The sequence below is a fragment of the Sinocyclocheilus anshuiensis genome, unplaced genomic scaffold, assembly GCF_001515605.1.
Source record: "Sinocyclocheilus anshuiensis isolate Anshui unplaced genomic scaffold, SAMN03320099.WGS_v1.1 scaffold275, whole genome shotgun sequence".
Classification (NCBI taxonomy): domain Eukaryota; kingdom Metazoa; phylum Chordata; class Actinopteri; order Cypriniformes; family Cyprinidae; genus Sinocyclocheilus; species Sinocyclocheilus anshuiensis.
Window position 1 is genome coordinate 73,223 of NW_015549569.1, and position 18,492 is coordinate 91,714.

General features: G+C 35.3%; 2 protein-coding genes and 1 pseudogene across 3 annotated transcripts in view; 1 reads left to right on the plus strand and 2 right to left on the minus strand.

The window, feature by feature from the left end:
* Nucleotides 1–3,367, minus strand: part of LOC107657328 (putative aminopeptidase W07G4.4) — an 11,063-nt gene extending 7,696 nt beyond the window's left edge. Inside the window, exons 1-5 of one of the 2 annotated variants that reach the window (XM_016445371.1) lie at nt 3,290–3,367; nt 2,473–2,514; nt 980–1,070; nt 743–891; nt 459–567 (exon numbers count right to left, since the gene is read on the minus strand). In XM_016445371.1, coding sequence (XP_016300857.1) covers nt 459–567; nt 743–891; nt 980–1,070; nt 2,473–2,514; nt 3,290–3,300 — 402 coding nt within the window. In that variant the 5' untranslated portion in view covers nt 3,301–3,367. Of the gene's footprint in view, nt 1–458; nt 568–742; nt 892–979; nt 1,071–2,472; nt 2,515–2,592; nt 2,640–3,289 lie in introns of those variants that run through there. The other variant, XM_016445370.1, reaches the window with a different exon arrangement.
* A 2,561-nt stretch (nt 3,368–5,928) lies between these two features.
* LOC107657317 (fumarylacetoacetate hydrolase domain-containing protein 2-like) lies at nt 5,929–12,164 on the plus strand (annotated as a pseudogene).
* A 2,472-nt stretch (nt 12,165–14,636) lies between these two features.
* gpat2 (glycerol-3-phosphate acyltransferase 2, mitochondrial) overlaps nt 14,637–18,492 on the minus strand; it is a 43,833-nt gene continuing 39,977 nt past the window's right edge. Inside the window, exons 19-20 of the mRNA XM_016445359.1 lie at nt 16,480–16,605; nt 14,637–15,073 (exon numbers count right to left, since the gene is read on the minus strand). Coding sequence (XP_016300845.1) covers nt 14,957–15,073; nt 16,480–16,605 — 243 coding nt within the window. The 3' untranslated portion in view covers nt 14,637–14,956. The remainder of the gene's footprint in view (nt 15,074–16,479; nt 16,606–18,492) is intronic.

Consider the following 18,492-nt stretch of genomic DNA (forward strand, 5'->3'; position numbering starts at 1 on the left):
TTTTAACAGTTTCAGTTTTAGGTATCAATAACAACAAAATAGAAATTATAATTTAAAAATTATAATTAAAATATAAAATATATTATATTATATATAATATCATACTATATATAATATCAGCTTTATTTCAATTAACAAAAATATTTTAATGATTTAAAGTATGTAATGAAAAATATAAAATATAATAAAAAAATAACCAGATGTGAAATAAAAAGTACTTAAATGCAATTTTAATTTAATTTTAGGTAACAATAACAGCTATATATATATATATAGAGAGAGAGAGAGAGCGAGAGCGAGAGAGAGAGAGAGAGAGAGAGATAGATAGATAGATAGATAGATATGGAATTTTAAAGGAAACTGAATTTATAATATGTAATCATTTGGATGAATGAATGAATGAAATAAAGTGATAATTAAAAATGTACATTACAAAAAAATTATACAAAATTTCTCACTGTGTAGAGAACATGCAGGGCTCCTAGAACAGCCACTAAGGTGCTCTTTGCATAGCTGCTGTGTGGAGGACACACCAGCAGAGGGCGCTGCATGCCAGCTTTCAGAGCCCTATAATAAAAAAAAATATTCAGATCAACATAATAAAACCTCTGGATGAGGAAAAAGTCCTCTTTAAAGAGAGAAATGTGTCCTAGAAGAACGTGAAGATAGGAAAAGATAAAGTTATTTTGACAGGATGTACATTGATCATTACAGATCACACACATCATGCTTGCATAAGCACCTCTTAATGCCTTTAGCAGCAGCGTCACTGAAGCGCCGGACATCATCATAGTCCCGATTCACCGGACCGGTGCAGGCAAACACCAGTCTGTTTCCAGAGAGACCAGGAACCTTGACCACCACCACCTCCTCAGCAACGCAACAGTCCACCTGAATGTGAAAGAGTACAGATGTGTGCAATAAAAATAAATACATATCAGCAGCAGGGCTGGTCAGGTGTGTGTGGTGTTGAACTCACTGCGCTGTAGTCCTGTAATGGTGCTTTCAAACACTCCAGCTCATCAGGAAGCTGCTCATAACTTTGGCATATCAAGATTATGCCATCGAAACTGTAGAAGAGAATAATAAACAAAATAGCAATATACACTTTTGCTCTAATATACAAACTGCAGAAAAGCTGCAGTAAATCCAAACAGTACTGTAGTGCTTAACAAAAAATATATAAATCATTTACTGGATCTGTGCTGTTGTTTTTTTAATATAAAATATGCAAACATGGTTAAAACCATATACATTTACTTGTGAAGCAAAATTGGGGAAGATATTAATACTTGTTTTCAGACAATATACTCATATGGCCAGTGTTGTTGTTAAATAGATTTGTTAACTAAAAATAATTACAAATAATTTTCATTAATTTAAATAAAGCTGAAATATAATAAAATATACATGAGATGAAACAACAACAACAACAACAAAAAAAGATTAATAATTGTAATTATCTATCAGTTATTTATACATGGCATCAAAATTAAATGTTTGTATTACAGAAAGTCCAGTGTCCAACTTTGAACGTGTTGTAACTCTGTAATCTATTAGCTTAAAGTTTGGTGTTTTATGGAGGAGAAAAAAAAGAAAAAAAAAAAAAAAAAAAAAAGAGTAATACTATTTTAATAATTATAGGTATTATTTACACAAGTTGTTCCATGTTTTGTGGCATTTTTAAATATTTTCAAAATTTATGTCAAGCCTTAAAGCAGTTGAAAAAAGAAATGGAACAGAAATGTTGCCTTGGTAGCTAACTGAAATAAAATAAGGACTAAACTACATTTACTAAAATTGAAATTAATATAAATGAAAGTTAAATAGACAAAAAACATATACATAAAGAAACTAATAAAATGGCAAAAGCAAATACCAAAATTAATAAAACTTTAAATTGAAATGAAAAAAACATAAAATTAAAGCTAATTCAAAATATTAATAAACACCAAATCAGTATATAAATAGTACTAAAATAAATATAAAAATAAAAGCTAATTCAAAATATTAATTAACATTATAACAGTACATAAATAATACTAAAATAACACTGCCACGGGCAAACTGTTGCTTTTTTATTTTATGCAAATAATTAATTAAATGTGTTAGTTTTATGCTTAAAACAGGAAAAATGTGTATAAATGTATGTAATTTTGAGGAAACTTAATTTTACTGGAATATTGGAACAAATTCAGATCTAATTGTGAGTTCAGTTTACACAGGGCCACGCTTGAGACAATAAACTCTACTTTTACACATCAGTCATCAGAAAGCAGGCTTAAGTCTAAAGTCTATGTGTTGTTGATTGTAAAGCAGGCAGTTCAGATAACAGAAGTGATGGCTGATTCATTAATAGGCACAGTTCCTGTGATGGTAATGTAATGCTGCCAAGTAGTCTACCAAGCTTGAGAGCAGCCATGCACAAGTGAAGCACATCAAGTTCAGAGTTTGAGACAGCGATCTACTAACTTCTGGTCCTTGCAGTCAGTGGTGCACTGGAGAGGCTGGACACTGGAATGAAGGAAAGACAGAGAGAAGATTAAAACCTTTACAAATCTTATCATGTGTACAGACATGAAAAGCTCTTACGAAATAAGCTGATGTTTAGCTTGACTCATTGCAGCTGCTCTCACTATTTCTGATCATGTTTGATTAACATTTGAGTGTCATTTGGCATCTATGAGTAGTGGGGTCCAAAGGACTGAAACTGCGACAAAGAACCATGAATACACTTCTGTTTCTGAAACATCTAGGAAGAATAAATCACTTGCAGCTTCAGCAACTACAGTTCCTTGCTGCTGACATGGCAAACTGAAATCCTGTTTTGAAATCCTTCTCATGTTTAAAATATTGAATTGTCGTTGTCACATCAGCAAAGAGGAAAAAGTTTCAATTTTGCTGAAACTGTTATTTAATTCTGCTTCATGAACTTAGTACTCTAACAATAATAATAATAATAATAATAATAAACCAGTTAAAATTGAACTTTAAGGTTTCATTCTGCTTTCTAAACACTGATAAGAAATCACGAGATTAATCACAAACGATTTGTATAATCGTAGGAAGAAACAGATTAAAAAACAAATTTCCTTTTAATTACCTATTTTAACATTGACCCTATTGGCCAGTACTGCATAATCTAGCTTTCAGCAATTATTACTTAAATGACTGCAGTCGCACACAGACTTAATGCAGTGAGCGCAGAAAACTCAACATAACCACACAAAAACAGCAGCAACAATAAAACTCATTTGAAATTTCACAAATTCTAAATAATCCTCCTTACTTTACAGACATCCTCACGTTTCCTTCCGTCGTCTTGCAGAAGCGAAGCCGTGACGTCAGCTGACAGAGTTCTAAGACACATCACATGACCACTGGAGTCACGTGATTAATGAAACCGTAGTGTCCCCCCCCCCCATTGATCTATTTCAAATGTGCAATTTTTAAACGTATTTCAATATTTTAACTCACGCGTGTATTTCCTTAAATTACGTCTTTGTCAACAAACATCCCTTAAAGTCCGCATGAAATCAAAATTTACTTTACTAGCGCACATTGCTAGTCTTGATGTAAACAATTAATCCGAGCAAGTTAATCCGCTGAAAAAAATTGTTTGTTTTCGTAATCTTTAATCAAAATCTGATCATTTACTTCCGCTCTGGAATGGCATTCCTTTTCTGATGACGTCAGTTTGACGGCTTGGGCAGAATATCCTTAAACACACCCCTCCAACCGTTAGATTGCTGAGTGAGAGACAGAGAGGAGGAGTGCAAAAATAAAACCATGCCCTCGATTCAATATTCCGTTTCAGTGGAAATACGTCACTACACTGAAATAAAGTCGGCAGCAACTTCCGGTTCACGCGGACTTTAAACTACAAAATAAAACCGGAAGTCACAGAGATGAAAAGCCCGACTCGTTTCTGCGAATCAGTTCTTTTGAACAGTTCATTACAAACCGGCTCAAAAAAACAATTTATTTTGTCGTCCCACTAGATTAGGCAGTAGACACTTATCACACACGACTGTTTATTACGTTTATATTAGGTTTTTATAACAAACGAAGAGTGTTTATTATATTTCCATGTGTCTCAGTTCATTTTGTAGCCGCTATTAAGTAATTTATATACATATATTTCTTTTTAGTAGATAATAAAATTAATTTACATCACCCAGCTTTAAAACTATGTATTATAACCAAATTTGTTTTGTATGCCATTTGATGAATGGTCGTAAATGACACATTGTTAAATAGTTTTCCCTAAACAATATTTCTGAACACTTCATCACAGTTAAATCCTCATGAATCCCTGAACAGGTTTAACTCATGCGATAAAAATATCCGACTCAAAACAACAAATCCGGACGTCGAGTCACACGACAGAGAGTGCGAACAGTCTCGTATCAAAGTACAAAGATTGTGTCATTTTACTCGGATAACAGTGAGATGCTGCCTCGTGTAACACGTTAAACCTCAGACAGATCATTTTTGTAATCTTTATTTGATTTTGTTTGTACTGTGCATGATCAAACCTGCTGTTTTTTTTGCATCAAGATCAGGTTTGACAGCACTGCAAGAAACTGAAAGCAGGGAAAGTAACCTCTTTTCTGCACTGCCTTGCATGATATCTTATTTCTAGCGATAAACATGCGGTCTTAAGCAATCAGTAATTTGATTTTTGTTGAAGTTCTGTTACATAATCAAAAAACCTGCTGAAGCTGGGGTTGGGCTGCTTTGATGCCTTTATCTGAAATAATGCTGCTGCCTTCAGGTGCGATCATGACAGAAACACAAGGAGCCCAATTAAAAAAAAATAATAATAATAAAGAAAAATTTTAATATCTATTACATGGTTTGTGTTACAGAAAACAAACTATGAATGTACAGTGATTAACAAGTGTTTTTATGCAAAACAAAGAGGTTGAGATTTGTGTAAAAATATACACGTATTATACGTGTAATTATACTAAATATAACTATTATAATATAAATATAATTATACGTACGTCTTATTTACACAATGCAGATTTGTTAAAGTTGCTCCATGTTTTGTGGCTTTTAAAAGTGTTTTAAGTTAAAAAGCTTAAGTCAAATTTAATTTGCTTTTATATAGTTCCGCGTTTATTATTTTATTAATAATTCGTTTTCGCTTCAATATTTATTTTTTTCTTTCAATGTATGTTTGCTTAGATTTATTGTGTTTAACAATGATAATGCCTGTGTGTTATTTAAAGAGATTTAATAAAGGTTAATAAACTATGGAGGACCAAACCGGCAGAAAATAAATGAATAAATGTAATAATAGGAAAATAAATGACTTGCTAAATCAAATATAGTTTATTGGTAATAAAATTTAATCCTGAATTTATTCATTACCTTTATTCTTTATTATTTTCTATTACTTTCTCGTTTTTATTTTAAAATTGATTTGAATTCTTTTTAACTTTTATTTACTTATTCTATCATTTTTATTATTATATATATATATTTTTTTTTATTTCTGCAGGTTTGGTCCTCCATTAAAAAAAAACAGTCTATAAGCTGTATTGTACATCACACCTTTCAAAAATACAGTATGCAATTTAAATACAGCAACATTTAAAATAACTTGCACAATCATTCGATATAATTCACTACAGACTTGCTCATTTCTATATAGAGATTATTGATGTATTATATTATCCATATTATAGATTAGTGCTTCCGCAATGTTTTAAATCAACACATCCCTTCCAGTGTCACGGTTCGGCAACTCATGTATCATCTCTCTGATTTTCTCTCTCTTAAGTATGATTTCGCTTGGTCAATGTGCTTGGAATTTGCAAATATGATATTTCCGACTCCACTTGAAGGGCATGTTATTTCTCCTATCGTCTTGCACCTATCAGTCTGTTTGTCCATTTCTCTCTTTCACTGCTGCATGTCTTTTCTTCTGTTTTCTAATAGATGAGATTTCTGGGTATCTCTCAGCTCAGTCTGAGGAGACTCAATGCCGTATTCTCTGCAGGCACCGTCAGAGGCACCGCAAGCTCAGCTGCTATGAGATTCGTCCAGTTCTGCCACAGAGGAGGCGAGGGGGGCATCAGAGTCGGGGTGGAGCAGGCAGAAGGTCAGGGGGTCATTGATCTGAAAGCCTTCGACCCCTCCATGCCTTCCATTATGAGACAGTTCCTTGAAATGGGGCAAAAGGGAATGGACTGTGCTAAGAGGTGTTAAGAATGCACACTGTAACACAAACCACACAATTGGCCTACAAAAAGGCCTACAAACATTTACATGTTATTAGTTAATTATTTAGGCATTCAAGAGTTGATATCAAAGATCTATTATGGGTAGAACGTGTTATGTTATAGAAAACAGCATTTATTCATCTTTCTAAGGGCGTTGTCCAGTGGTCAGCATGTGGTGGAGCGGTGAGATATCAGGCTGCTGTCCCCAGTGACCGGCCCAGAGAAGGTGGTGTGTGTTGGTATGAATTATAAAGGCCACTGCCTAGAGCAAAATGCCCCCATTCCTGAAGAGCCCATCATATTCAGCAAGTTCCCCTCCACCATCACTGGCCCTTCTGATGATATCATTCTACCAGAAGAGAGTCAGGTGAGTTTCAAACGGACAGTTGGTCATCCATCAATGACTCTCCATACTACAGGATAACGTACTCTATATGAGACTGACTCTTGTAGTGCCTGCTGGAATCTGTCACATGCAGATTTCTGTTCAACAGGTAGACGTGTCCAACTTTAAAATAATCCCATTTTATTCCAAATTGAATATTGAAAATGGAACAAATGTAATGCATATGTTCACATTGTTTTGGCTCAATTTACAGGAAGTGGATTGGGAGGTGGAACTTGCCTTTGTGATTGGACGGAAAGGAAACACATTAAGGTTGTAAAAGAGTCATTTATATCTCCATCTGCTGACATGTATATTAAAATCAAAATGTTCTGTTAATTGATTGATAAGATTTACTGTATTACACATTACGTGTGTAATTTCAGCAGCAATTGCAGGACAATCATATTTAAGAATGAGATTAAATTGTAGACAAATGGGAGCAGTCAAAATATGCAATATAACACATTTAAACCTATAAAGCCTACTATACACAAATTTCTAAGGCCTCTAAATTATCAACATGATCAAATCTTGAAAATCTGTTGTACACAATCTGCTACATGCCTTCTGTCATATGATTGACAGTTTATAGTTTTTTTTTTTTCAGCAAGCAAAAGGCCTTTTAGTACAATTGAAAAAACCATCCACTTTCAGGTCGTGGTTCACATGTCTTTAAGCAGTGAAATATTTACTGATTTTTATAAGGTAAACTTAAGAATAACTTTTATATTGTAAGTAATATTTCAAGGTGAACATTTAATGAACTGAAGCAATTTTATTTGGTGATCCATACATAATTTGTTGGGAAAATCATGTTTAAAATGTATCAAATGATACATCAGGCTTTCAGGAAATGTTTATTTGTACATCTCTCAGTCATCATTGCGTTGCATGATATGTTTTACCCCCCACAATAAAAACTACAAAGTTTTGATTATAAACTAAGCATTTAAATATAATCTTACCTAGACATATTATTGGAAGATATAGAGCAGGGCTGCCCAAACTCGGTCCTGGAGGGCCGGTGTCCTGCAGAGTTTAGCTCCAACCCTAATCAAACACACCTGAACCAGCTAATCAAGCTCTTACTAGGCATACTAGAAACTTCCAGGCAGGTGTGTTGAGGCAAGTTGGAGCAAAACTCTCCAACTGATAGAGTGACAACTGATATTTATATACATTTATGAAATGTCTGCTATACTGTTAGAAAAATCTCACTTATGTTACAAGCTATCAGAATTTCTGCAATATAAATATAAGCATCTGCACCAAATTACATATTGTTGCTCAGTTTGGGCCTCTTTCACACTAGCACTTTTGGTGCGCACCCGGGTTCGATTGACGTCAGAGTTCGGTTCGTTTGGATGATGTGAACGCTGTCTTCCGAACTTGGGTGCGCACCCGCGAACCGTACCCGGGTCCGCTTAAAAAGTGTGGTCTGTCTGGGGTACGGTTCATGTGAACTCTGGTATGGTTCGCTGCTGATGTGAACGCAATCGTACCAAATCTCGGAAGTGAACCGCTATTAATGACGTATTATTTGATAAAAATTTGTGTTTGTGTATGTTTGTTTCACTCACTTTCCTGACGCACTGCAAACAGGGAGCTGTATATCTCATTTCTGTTCGCCTTCAGAGTTCTTTAGAGCATTTGCAGTGCATTCGTAAGACAGATGTAAGTGCCGTTATGTACCAAAGCTTTGTAAACAAAACGAACGGTTCAAAAACGTAAATATATAAAAGTGCAGAGAGCAATGTTTTGCATTTGCCGCCTTCTCCTGCGCCGTCGTTACTAAGCAACGGGGTAAACAGCTGCTGGAAAGCACAGTGCTGGCTTGATGACGCAAACGAACCGCGGTTCGAACCCAAATAAAATAATATGAACGCAGTCCAGCGGGGGGAGGGGGGAGCAATCGAACTCTGGTTCGGACCAGGCAAGCGAACTAAGGGTGCTTTCACACTAGCGCTTTTGGTGCGCACCCGGGTTCGATTGACGTCAGAGTTCGGTTCGTTTGGATGATGTGAACGCTGTCTTCCGAACTCGGGTGCGCATCCGCGAACTGTACCCGAGTCCGCTTCAAAAGGGTGGTCTGGGGTACGGTTCAAGTGAACTCCGGTACGGTTCACTGCTGATGTGAACACAATTGTACCAAATCGCGGAAGTGAACCACTATTAATGACTCGGGTTCGGACCAAGCAATCGAACCAAGTGTGAAAGCACCCTAATAAAACGTGTGGTGGTGTTTGAGCTCCATATTGTCCAATATATTATATGAGCCATAAAGGCCTAAAAAAATAAATAAAAAATAAATGAACACATATGAAACTTTTTTTAATTTAGTTTGAAGGTTCAGTAAGCTGCTCCATTTCAAAAGATTTTTCTGACTATTATTTCATATGCCAGTCAATAAAGACTTGCGTAGCCTATAATTCAGCGTCCTATTAGCAAAACATTTCTTATGCCAATCCTGTTGGCATTCCCACAAAAACCCGAACTTAATTTATGTCAAATACATTTGTCTATTTGTCTTAGGAAGAGGAGGCCCTTTCCTATGTTGCAGGTTTCACTGTAGCGAACGACGCGAGTGCTCGTGATTGGATGATGAAGCTCAATGGAAAGCAGTGGTTGCTGGGAAAAACTTTTGACACGTTTTGTCCACTCGGGCCAGCACTGGTTACCACTGCAGCACTCAAAGGTAAAGTGGAAAATACAAAAAAGTAAGACAGATGTTGTATTTGATAATTAATACTAGCAATATTTCTGGTCAAACAGATGTTCATAACCTGGGTATCCGCTGTCTGGTGAATGGGGCCGCAGTTCAGGACAGTAACACCAATCAAATGATCTTTCGAACCGAGAAGCTGATTGCCTGGGTTTCACAGTAAGCAAACTCACTCTGGTTTCATTTAGAAAATCATTATGCTCTTCAAGGCTGCATTAATTTGATCAAAAATACAGTAAAAACTGTAATATTGTGAAATATTATTAGAATTTAAAATAACCGTTTTCTATTTTAATATATTGTAAAAATGTATTTTATTCCTGTGATGTAAAGCTGTATTGTGGATCAAATAAATGCAGGCTTGGTGAGCAGAAGAGAATTCTTAAAAAAAAAACATGAAAAATCTTACTGTTCAAAAACTTTTGACTGGTAGTGTATGTAATATGTATAAAATTTGATACATTTTCTTCTTAAATTGGTGTTTTTGTGCAGGTTTAACTCTTTGTCCTGGTGATGTGTTTTTGACTGGAACGCCTCCAGGTGTGGGGGTGTTCAGAAATCCACCTGTGTATCTAAAGGTGAGCTTTCTATAGGAAAATCAATGTATATTTCAGCATGGCTGGGTTAGCGTCACAACCCACAATCACTGCACCTGGCAGGCTGTTAACACCTGCTTAAAGCCTTTCCTGAAACAGTCAGAACAGTGTCACTGACACTGGCACAATGAGAACAGCTGAAATGCAGAACAACACAAGACCAGCTGGAATGGTCTTATTGACGCCAGTTTTCACACGAAACTGAAGTTTCAAAAGAAAAGAGGCACATTTAACAGCCACTGGCATCAGTATTTAAGCTTTCTAATTGGCATCGACAGGACTGACAGCAATTCAAGCTGATTTACAGAGGGAATCACAGGGCTGAACAAATCAGTGCAAAGATGCAATTACTGACTTCTTCCAGGTTTTGCCAGTTACCCAGAGTGATCCAATGAGATATAATGAACTACAAACAAATAAGAAAACACAATCAGTCTTTGCAGTGACTATTTCGAATATCAAAAAAGTAATTGCTGGGAGAAAATAATTGCATTTGTAAAATAGTTTGTATCAAATATTTAAAGATTATATTATGTAAGATGTTATCTCATTATTAAAGCTACTCTATGTAACGATTACTTTAGTGGTTAAAGAAATAATCAAATTAAAATTCCATGCTTATTGCCAAAGAACCTTGTTTTGCTTGTGCTTTGGCTCTTCGTTTTTGGTCACATAACATAACGAATGACGTGATATGCACAAGGAACGACATATTACATTTCCTGCAAAATCCTTCCTTAATAGCTCTAAAATATATACAGTATCTCACAAAAGTGAGTACACCCCTCACTTTTCAGCAACCATTTTAGTATATCTTCTCAAGGGACAATACTACAGAAATGAAACTTGGATATATTTTAGAGTAGTCAATGTGCTGCTTGTATAGCAGTACAGATTTACTGTCCTCTGAAAATAACTCAACATACAGCCATTATTGTCAAAATAGCTGGCAACAAAAGTGAGTACACCCTAAGTGATAACAGCTGTATGTCGTTTAACCATGCAAACCCACGTCCTATTCATCATGTTCATGTTTTTGTCTGCTTGACAGGACCATACAAATTTGGCATGTCTCCAGACCTGAACCCTATTGAGCACCTGTGGGGCATCCTTAAGCGGAAGGTGGAGAAGCGCCATGTGTCTTAACATCCAGCAGAGGAAGATGATCCCAGCAACAACCTGTGCAGCTCTGGTGAATTCCATGCCCTGGAGGATTAAGGCAGTGCTAGATAACAATGGTGCTCACACAAAATATTGACACTTTGGACAGTTTTGACATATTCACTTAGGGCGTACTCACTTTTGTTGCCAGTTATTTAGACAACAATGGCTGTATGTGGAGTTATTTTTAGAGGACAGTAAATCTGTACTGCTAAGCTGCACATTGACTAGTCTAAAGTATATCCAATTTTCATTTCTATAGTATTGTCCCTTGACAACATATAATAAAATGGTTGCTGAAATGTGAGGGGTGTACTCACTTTTGTGAGATACTGTATATATAAAAAAAAAACTTTCATTCTTCATTCAGTCAAACAGTGATCCGCCACGCCACGTCATTTACACCAAATATGAGCTTGTTAGAAAATAACTGACTTTAATCCTGGGTGATTATAAATGCAATTTACGCAACAGAAAAGTGTTAGTTCCTTTAGAACACTGTTGCATGTTGACACTTATGAGTGGCTAAAAATATGTACCATCACATTTAAATTGATCTAGTCCGCTGAGATTTACAAGCAAAAAATTTACAAGCCCCACTGGGTATAAGCATGTCTTTAAAATGTTAGAGGATCAGTTAACAGAAACTCCACTTCCTCAAATATGATATTAATGTATAACATGTATATTAAATCTGTGTCCCAGTAGATGTAATTGGTTCATTTTTTGTGTAAAAAAAGCAGCCAATTTCCTATCAAATAGTTCTCAAGAGTAGAGCAGTAAAATATTTTATCCTTTTCATAATGCAGCAGATATTATTTCAACATGTTTGATATTACTGTTGTTTTTACTGAAGGTCAGTATATTGTTTTAATGTGTTTCAGAGGGGAGATGTTGTGGAGTGTCAGATTGACGAGATCGGGTCGATATGGAACACAGTCGTGTAACAGGAAGATCCTACATTGATTGACGTGCCACTACTGCATTTATAATTATTTCATACTGACATCATAAAACATGGATTCTTTTTTAACTGAAGAAAATAAAATAAACATTATGCTCTGGGCCAATTGGAAAAGAAAAATGTTTAGAATGCAGCCTTTTAGTCTCATTATCACTGTGCTTTTCACCATTTAGTTTCAAACTGGGGTTTTCATGCCCAGGGTTCCAGTAGAGGGCATTACTGGCCTGTTTATGTTAGCTTTCATTATTTCTTGTCCATTTTATCTATTCTCAGCTTCAGATAAATAGGTTTGATTCCCAGAAACAATTTATTTTTGTGCTAAATTACACTGCCTTTCAAAATAAGGCGACTATTCAATAAGCAGGATTCAAATTCTTATAGCTGGAAAAATCATTCAAATGAATAAAAAGTCTTAAAAGTTGGTCAAAAGGTATGGGACCCCTGAGTTGAATACTAAATCTAATACAATAAAAGCAGGAATTGTAGCCTTTTTTCAAAGTATCTTAAAGTTGTGATGAAAACAACTAGCGACAGATGTTTTCTATCATACTGTGACATACATACGTAAAAGTATGTAACAGATCCATTGGAAGATCCATAAAACTTGGATCCATTGGTCATTGATTGGATCAGTGACCACTCAAAAACTAATGTAAGCTTTCAGTCAAATGCAAGAAAAGAGCAGGGTTTAAGCAGACTAAATGATTGGAGAAGTCTGGCATATATCACCAGAGAGAAGTCTGGAGGATCGAGTTAAATTAAATTAAGAAATAAAAAACATGGGTGAATCGGTCACAACAAGATCTATAACATACGTTCACAAAATAGATAGGGCGAATTTCCATTTCATGCCAACCTTAAAACAAAGTGATTTTTAAAGGAAAGTGTTAATCAAGTGAATCCCTGAGTGCAGCAGCCAACTGTTATTTCTCAGCCCATCTTGTTTCTTGTTAATCACCCTATTCTTTTCCCATCTCCAGCTTTCACGCTCATCTAGCGGTGTGTGTGTGTGTGTGGCGAGTCTGTGGGTCGATTGTCTGGGTGGCTCTAGAGAGCTTATTCGGCACTTTTGCGCTACAAGCAGCAGCCGTCCGTTAGTGTGTTTCAGACGAACACGCAAGGCCACTCACTCAAGAATGATGGTTGTGTGTAAATGCACATTTACTCAGGAACTGTTCTCATGTTGCATGGATGGGTGTTTATATATGGGACTGTCAAGAGATGGGTATATATATAGAGCCAAAGTCATTTCCAGGGAGTGATAGTGCAGTGCCTCTGTAGCATCCATCATGATTATTACCCATCAATACTCCATTTAGAGAAAACCTCCTGAAACTCAACTGGATCACTGGAATCACTGATTCTTGAGACAGAGGAACTGTTTTGGATTGAGGTGATCATTTACTTTTTGGGGTAAACATTTTTCTTTTATTTTCCTGGATATTTTTAATAACCAAATGTCAACATATCAAAAGTATTGCATACTCTAATGTATATCTATAATATAGCATTGAAACACTGTTATGAATTTAGACTACAGGATGGTTTTCAAAAGCTCATTTTTTAGCTCTTTCTGTTGAATTCAGGAAATTGTCAGAAAGTCTTGCAGTGTTAAAAAAAATGACCATCCTCTTTTATCACATGAATAGTGGCAAAGTATAAGAAAATCCAAAACAATTTCTTTGTAATTGAGCAGTTTTGATGGAGTTGACATTTCCTCTCACCAGTTAGCTCAAATGTAAAAAAAAATACATACATATAAATCTCACTTGAGCATGTGATGACGACGAACTTACAGCAGAGGAAATAAACTGGTAAAGAAAGAAGGTGAATTTGACATTGCTTTTTAGATGTTTTTGATTAAAAAGCTGATTTTTTTTCATAAACATCTTAGTGCAGACAAAGTATGAATGTGGCTGTGAAACCTTGAAAATGACATTGATTTTTAATTAGCATTTCCCTCTCTCAGGAGATGGCATTTCTGTATTGACATATATTTTTAATGTATATTAAGTATTGGTCTGTTTTTTTTTTTTATAATTACTTTCAAGAAAATTGTAGACAATTTTAATATTGATCTTTTTAAAATGTTCTATTATAGATTTTTTTCAGAATTTTGTAATGTACATGAAGTATTCATCTGAGTTTTTTTTCTATATAATTATTTAATTTACAATACATAATACGCACATTTTAGTGATTATCTTAGATTCATTTTAAAGTGCAACTGTTACTCTTTTTAAAACTAAGGACAAGTAAAAGCAAGACCTCTTTTGTTCCATGTCTCAAGAATCAGTTAAATGGTACTTTGGTGTTCAGTGTTTGTGCTAATGGAAGCAGAATATGCATAGTAAGGAAATGTATGTGATAATTCATCTTAATGTTTTAGGTAATGCAGAATGTTTGCATATATATGAACATTCATATGCAGTGGTGTGTGGCTAAACTATAAATCAAACCATGACAGAAACACTGCAACTGGGTCAATTATCAGAAACGTGTGTACTGAACCAAGACCATTACATATTCATTACAGTTAAACAAAAGAATAATAATAAACAACACAAATTAACAAAAAAACTTTTAGCAGGAATTTATCTGCTCTTCATAAACAGAGAACATTATTTAACCATCTGAATAGTCATTATCCAACCAATAACTAAACCAATTCTGGGCTCTCAACAACAAAATCTAACAAAAACGCAGCCTCAGCATCATGTATATTACAAAAAGCAAGTGCTCTCAGCAAAACAGACATATAAACACAAAAAAGCATTCATAATTAATGATTTACACTACACTGAAGAACTGAACAGGAATTTCAGAAGTGCTTACTGTTATCATTCCCAGCTGAGACTGACTTCTCTTCCAAACATTTACTTTTCTCTTTCAGTTATACATGAACTGTTTGAAAAACTGCAAGAGTTTCTCTTTGTGAGCACACTGAGAGAAGAGAGGACTGACATCTAGATACACATCTTCTCTCTGCCCGTCCTCAATCAACACCTAAAGCACAGAAACAGAGAAATGCTGTTTAGTCTCCAGAGGCCAAATTAATCTTCCTTTATTACAACACCTGCTACATATTGTTACACTTTACTGTCCTCCGTTTATCTGGCCTTGCACTTTTATTTACAGCTTCTGTATATAATGATTTCTGAAGAATCATGTGACACTGAAGACTGGAATAATGATGCTGAAAATTCAGCTTTGCATCACAGGAATAAATTATAATTATATTAAAATAGAAAACATTTATTGTACATTTTAATATTTTACAACATTCTGATTTTGATAAAATGAATGCAGCCTCGGTGAGCATAAAACATTAATCAAAAACATAAAAAAATCTTACCGACCCCAAAGTTTTGAATGGTATATATTTAGTCATTATACTGTGGCACTGTTGAATGCTTGAATCTGATTGGCTGTTGAACATTCTAAGGTGTGCAATTATTTTCAAAGAGATACATAGCGAAATGCAGGTCTTTACTGCATTACGTCTATATCACGTCGCCAAACGATTTCAGTTATTTCAAAGGTCCTTACAGCCTTATCGCAGCAAAAACCAAAACCCACAGCAACACTGACCAAGCAAATACATATAGTAAACAACAAGATAAAAATGACAAATTATTTCCATGTTTTTGCCACAAAATTACATTTTATTACTCTTTCTCCTGCTCACTCTCCCATACAAATGCACACGCAAAAGTAAGGACACACAAAGAAACATACACGTACACAGAAACGTGTTGTCAGCGCTGCTCTGACCATTTCATCAGTGAAATAGTTTACCAACTTAAAAGCTACATGATATTACATGATTTTATGTTCTTAATATGTATTATTTTAAAGTTTGTATATCTATTATTTGTTTAATTTATAATTATTTAGATTTTCCATACATGTAATAAAAATATAAAATTCATACATATTATCAACAAATAAATTAATTGTAATAAAGTGTTCCAATCCAGAAGAAAAAAATCCATTCTACATGTTTGCTTGAGGTTCTGATGCGAGGGAAGACACAATCCACAGCAGCTTCTCTCCTGCAAACTCATGCCATTGACATTCCCTTCCTGTTCTCTTTGTGCTGAATTCATCGCACAGATACAGAGAAACTGCGCAACACGCAGACAGACACCAGACTTCAAGAGCAGCATCTCTGAACTGTCTGTCTTAATTTAAGTCTTTTTTTTCTGTCTGTGTCTGAGGTTTGCATGTTAGTGTTTGTGCGTGTTTCTCAACACGCTGGAACTCTGTATCCAAAGTGTTCAAAGATTGTGAGTACTCTGAATCTGAATATATGATTATAAACAAATCCAACAACACTCTGAATGTATAAACAAAACTTTCTGGATGATAACTGTCTATATTTTATTAAAGCTGTATGTGAGTTTGTGTACCTTATAAGAGCGTGCGTCTGGTTCCTCACAGTCTGAATCGCTGCTCTGGTCAGGATTGTCTGAAGCAGCCCATGACAACACACCTTGCCTCTTCATGAAGTCACAAACCGGTGTATCCCTCTGAACCTATGTACACACACAAACAACGAGTTCACATCTCTAAAGACGCATACAAACAAGCTGCAAAATTATCAGTTTAGGGTTGAAATGACCTTTAACCACAGACAAACAAAAATAGCTTTCACGTCTGTGGGTGTTTGTGAATCAGTCAGCTGAAAACTGTGGCGGCACTTGAAAATAAATGGACACAGACCGAACGGTCAGCATGTCAGAGATTAGATTGAGTCTGAGAGCTTGCTAGATGTCTGGGCAGTGGAGTGAAAACTGTATTTTTGGCTACGTCTCTGTGAATTCTCTGTTTGTTGTTTTGATCTTGACATTGAAAACTTAAGAAAATCTACATTTGTGAGGGTGTGATACTGTATATTGTCCAGGCTAAAAAAAGTGTCTCTGCATTTATATATCTACATACCTGCCAACCGTGGAAAATTTTTTTTTGAGTATCAGCGTGGCGGGCGGGGGGTGGAGTGGGGGTAAACGGTTTACTGTTTTTTACTGTTTACCGTAACTGTTTAGTAAATTTGTGCTATTTAGTTTTTTTTTTATGCTATTTAACAAAGGAAAGAAAAAAAAAAACTCCTTTAATTAAAACTCCAGTACACTTCTGTATAGGGCTGGGCGATATGAGCAAACATTCATATCTCTGTATTTTTTGGCTGATTTGCGGTATACGGTTGCCTATATATCTCGGTATTTTGTATTTGGATTAAACAAATAAAGTGAATGTAAGCATGTAGGCATATATTATGTGCAAAAAAGGGTTAAAATCACATTACATTGTAACATTGCAATCTAAAAACAAAAATAATCCTTTTAAAGCGGAAGTTAAAATTACTAAACTAAAAATGAAAATAATAAAAAGCACAGACTAATTGAGTATAAAGGCTATTCTGATTACCCCATTACACTTTACAGTTAGTGCTATCATACAAATACACTTACTTGTAGGTTTAAAATTCTACATATGTCACATTTATTGTCCAACTACAAATATTTCAGCAAAATGTGTATTTTAGTCAGAGTTATTGCGCTCCTATGTCTGTTTGGCGCGCATGTGCGCGGCGGCGCTCGTTCTAAATGAATGAATGTCTGTGGAGTTTAGCGGAGAATCACAAAGCAAAAGCTCATGCACTTCTCACAGCAAAATGGAAATATTTCCATGGCTTTTTTAACATTTACAGATGGAGAATATACCTGTGAAATGTAAGTTATGCATTAAGGAAAACAGCACATCTCAAACACATTAAACAGTGCGTCTCTGTCAGCCTCACACATAGCCTTTCTGTCAGAGCATCTGATGGGGCGAGCGTGAGCCGCTTTGAACTGAAACTATAAACTATAGGCTACTAGGAGAGAAATAAAACCCAGAAATTATTTAAATGCACAACCCCCCCCAAAAAACGCTCTGATTGGTTGAACTCTTCATCTTTTTCTGTTGCTTGTTTTGAATACTGCGCGTGGACAGAGGCGTCACACTGCAAAAAATGGCTTATCTTACTTAGTATTTTTGTCTTGTTTCTAGTCAAAATATCTAAAAATTCTTAAATCAAAAACAAGTAAAATTATCTGCCAGTTTCATCTTGTTTTAAGAATATTTTACTTACACCACTGGCAGATAATTTTACTTGTTTTAAGCGAAATGCACTTAATTTAGTTTTTTCCCCCTGGAAACAAGACTAAATATCCCAGCGTACTTTGAGGTCAAAATGCGTACAGGTTGGCAGGTCTGTATCTATCTCAAGTTTTTATTCATATCTCTATTTTAAGATTACTGGTATCAGCTGATAAGTGTGCTGCTTTGGCCGAGTGGCACAGAAGCTGTAGTTTCCCTTGTGTCAGTGCAAAAAACTACCAACAGCCTTATCAATGATGCTAAAAATAATCATTGTCTGA